General features: G+C 45.3%; 1 protein-coding gene across 1 annotated transcript in view; it reads left to right on the top strand.

The window, feature by feature from the left end:
• The window catches only part of LOC106811118 (nucleoporin GLE1-like), a 20,416-nt gene extending 18,069 nt beyond the window's left edge, over nucleotides 1-2,347 (top strand). The window contains exons 9-10 of the mRNA XM_014814658.1: nucleotides 1,140-1,371; nucleotides 2,121-2,347. Coding sequence (XP_014670144.1) covers nucleotides 1,140-1,371; nucleotides 2,121-2,336 — 448 coding nt within the window. The 3' untranslated portion in view covers nucleotides 2,337-2,347. The remainder of the gene's footprint in view (nucleotides 1-1,139; nucleotides 1,372-2,120) is intronic.
• Nucleotides 2,348-2,451: the final 104 nt, after the last annotated feature.

The following is a 2,451-nucleotide window of genomic DNA, read 5'->3' as shown; positions in this document are numbered from 1 at the left end:
ATTATATTATTATATTAATAATAATTAAATTGATAGTATCCAAAAACTCTGTCAGATGCTGTGATAATATTCGACAATCTTAATATTCTTGTCTTCGTCACACACGAACAAACATACGAAGTGGTATGAAATCCGAGGAGAAAAATATCGCGATACAAATGCATCATCAAATGATCATGAACACAGATCTGCGTACGTCGTCACCAACTTCACCGTTCCGACCAACCTTTTTCTGGACGGCGTACCACTGAGGTTTGTGAAGGGGTTTCCAGCCCCGGGATTGCGTCTCGGTCACGTTGGAATGCATCAGTCCCCGCGTGCCGAGACATCCCGCATACTTGCTCAACGTCGACTGATTCTGCACAGACAGTGAGTCAGTTAGTATTCAGCAGCTATTGCTGCCTCGTGAAATCTTCCACGATGTATAGTTGTCTCTCGTAAATTTTCTCGCGAGTAAAATTCCGTGGCGATTCTCTAATTTTGTTTTCTAGTAAAATCTCTTCAAAAAAACAAAAATTTGTCAGGAATACATTACTCTAGGTTCATTGGATAGTTTCAGTTAAAATAGGTTAACATTACACTGTGATAAAAAGTTCACGTTAAGACTAAATTTAAGACTACTTTTGTTTCTGACAGTGGACCCCTGGTACATACAAGACTGACATTTATACTGATATATACTATTATATATATATAGCTCTGTGTGAGAGCGGTATATATTTATATATATCCGATATATATATACTAGACCAACATATATACTGATATATACTATCATATATATATATATATATATATCGATATTATGTGGCATGGCACAGACTTACCGCCCAGTCTCCTGTGAGGATGTCGGCATGTGAGAAGTAGTCGCTAGCGGCAACCGCATCGGTGATGCTGCCGCAGAACGACAGGTAGTTGTGATGCAGGTAGAGGTTGAAGAAGTCGGGGGACATGTGACTCTTCTCTAGGACCTCCTAAACATTCGCGTCTGACGGAGCGCGTTTGCGTCTGACAGAGCATATACACGGGCATGTTAACAACAGAACAGAGCACGTTTGCCTCTGATGGAGCACATACACAGGTGCGTTAACAACAGGACAGAGCACGTTCGCGTCTGACGTAGCGCGTTCCTCTCACAGGCGGCTCGGCTACAACTACAGCGACGACGGCGCCGTCGAGAAGCAGGACAAGTTTCTCGCGCGCATGTCCGGACTCGTGCGTCTCTACGCGGCCATGCTGACGACACGCCCCCTGGCGGCCGGCGCGGCGCACCCGCACGGCGCGCGCCACGGCTGGGCGTGGCTGTCACGCACGCTCAACCTGGAGCCGCGGCCCGACGTCACGGCGACGCTGATCTACGATTTCCTGCAGGTGTGTGCGTGCGTTAGATTGTCTAGCAGCCAGTGTGCGCTGACGGGTTATATTCATAAATAAAGTAATATTGTAAAATAAAATTAATAAAAATAATAATATTAAAAATAATAAAATAGTAGATAGTAATATCTAAGAGTAAAGTGCGGCAGTTGAAGCGAGGCTTTCTCGTGGTTTTTCCAACCGTTAAAAATCGATTTCCCCATTTTTGTTTCGTTCGCCTCCTGCGGGAGATCTCACCTACTTTAGATGAAAACCTTTCACGCAGTTTTACGGGTGAAATAATTAGAAGGCCCTGCAGTTAAATGTCCCCGGTTCCATCTCTCGCCATGTTAAGACTAATGTCGAGTCTAACTTTAGCTTACTCTACTTTAGATGAAGGCTTTTAAAGGTAAAACCCTCATAAAATCACCCCTGTGTGTGTTGGATCACTCACGGGTGAAATAATCAAAAGACTGCTGCAGTTGAAAATCAATTTTTTAAATTTATAATTTTTTTTCCGAGTTTTTTCTCTGAAGGTTGTCTATTTTAGATGAAAACCTTTTACACAGATTCACGCGTAAAATAATTAAGACACCCAACCGATAAACGATCAATTTTTAATTTTTCCCCGTTTCCATCTGCTGCTGCAGTTAAAAATAATAAAGAAAAGTTTTCCTTATATCTCTCTCTCTCTCTCTTTAAAGTTCTAAGCGATCAATTTTAAATTTCTCCCCATAAATTCTTCCCTCTCTCCGTCTCTCTCGCAGGTTTCCGGCCACACACTCATGAAGCTGTACGGGCGGCAGTTCCAGAAGCTGCTCTGTCACCTCTGCCAGGACTACCTCCCTCGCATAGAGCGCGTCACCGCGGGGGGACAGGGAGGGCCGCTCGCGCGCCTTCGCCTCTTCCTGGAGACGTGCGTGAAGTCTGGAGCGATCCCGCCTCCGCCGGGACAGCTTCCCTACAACTTCTGGAATACGTGATGCGGGGAGGAGAGGGGGGAGGAGGGTGGGAGAGAGATGGTAGGGGAATGAGGGAGGGTAGGGGAAGGAGAGAGGTTAGAAGAAAGGTAGGAGGGAGGGGAGCGATGCTGCCTCA

This window comes from Priapulus caudatus, unplaced genomic scaffold (assembly GCF_000485595.1).
Source record: "Priapulus caudatus unplaced genomic scaffold, Priapulus_caudatus-5.0.1 Scaffold506, whole genome shotgun sequence".
NCBI lineage: Eukaryota > Metazoa > Priapulida > Priapulimorpha > Priapulimorphida > Priapulidae > Priapulus > Priapulus caudatus.
Note: the sequence above shows the minus strand (reverse complement) of the source record. Positions and strands in the feature narration are given on the sequence as shown.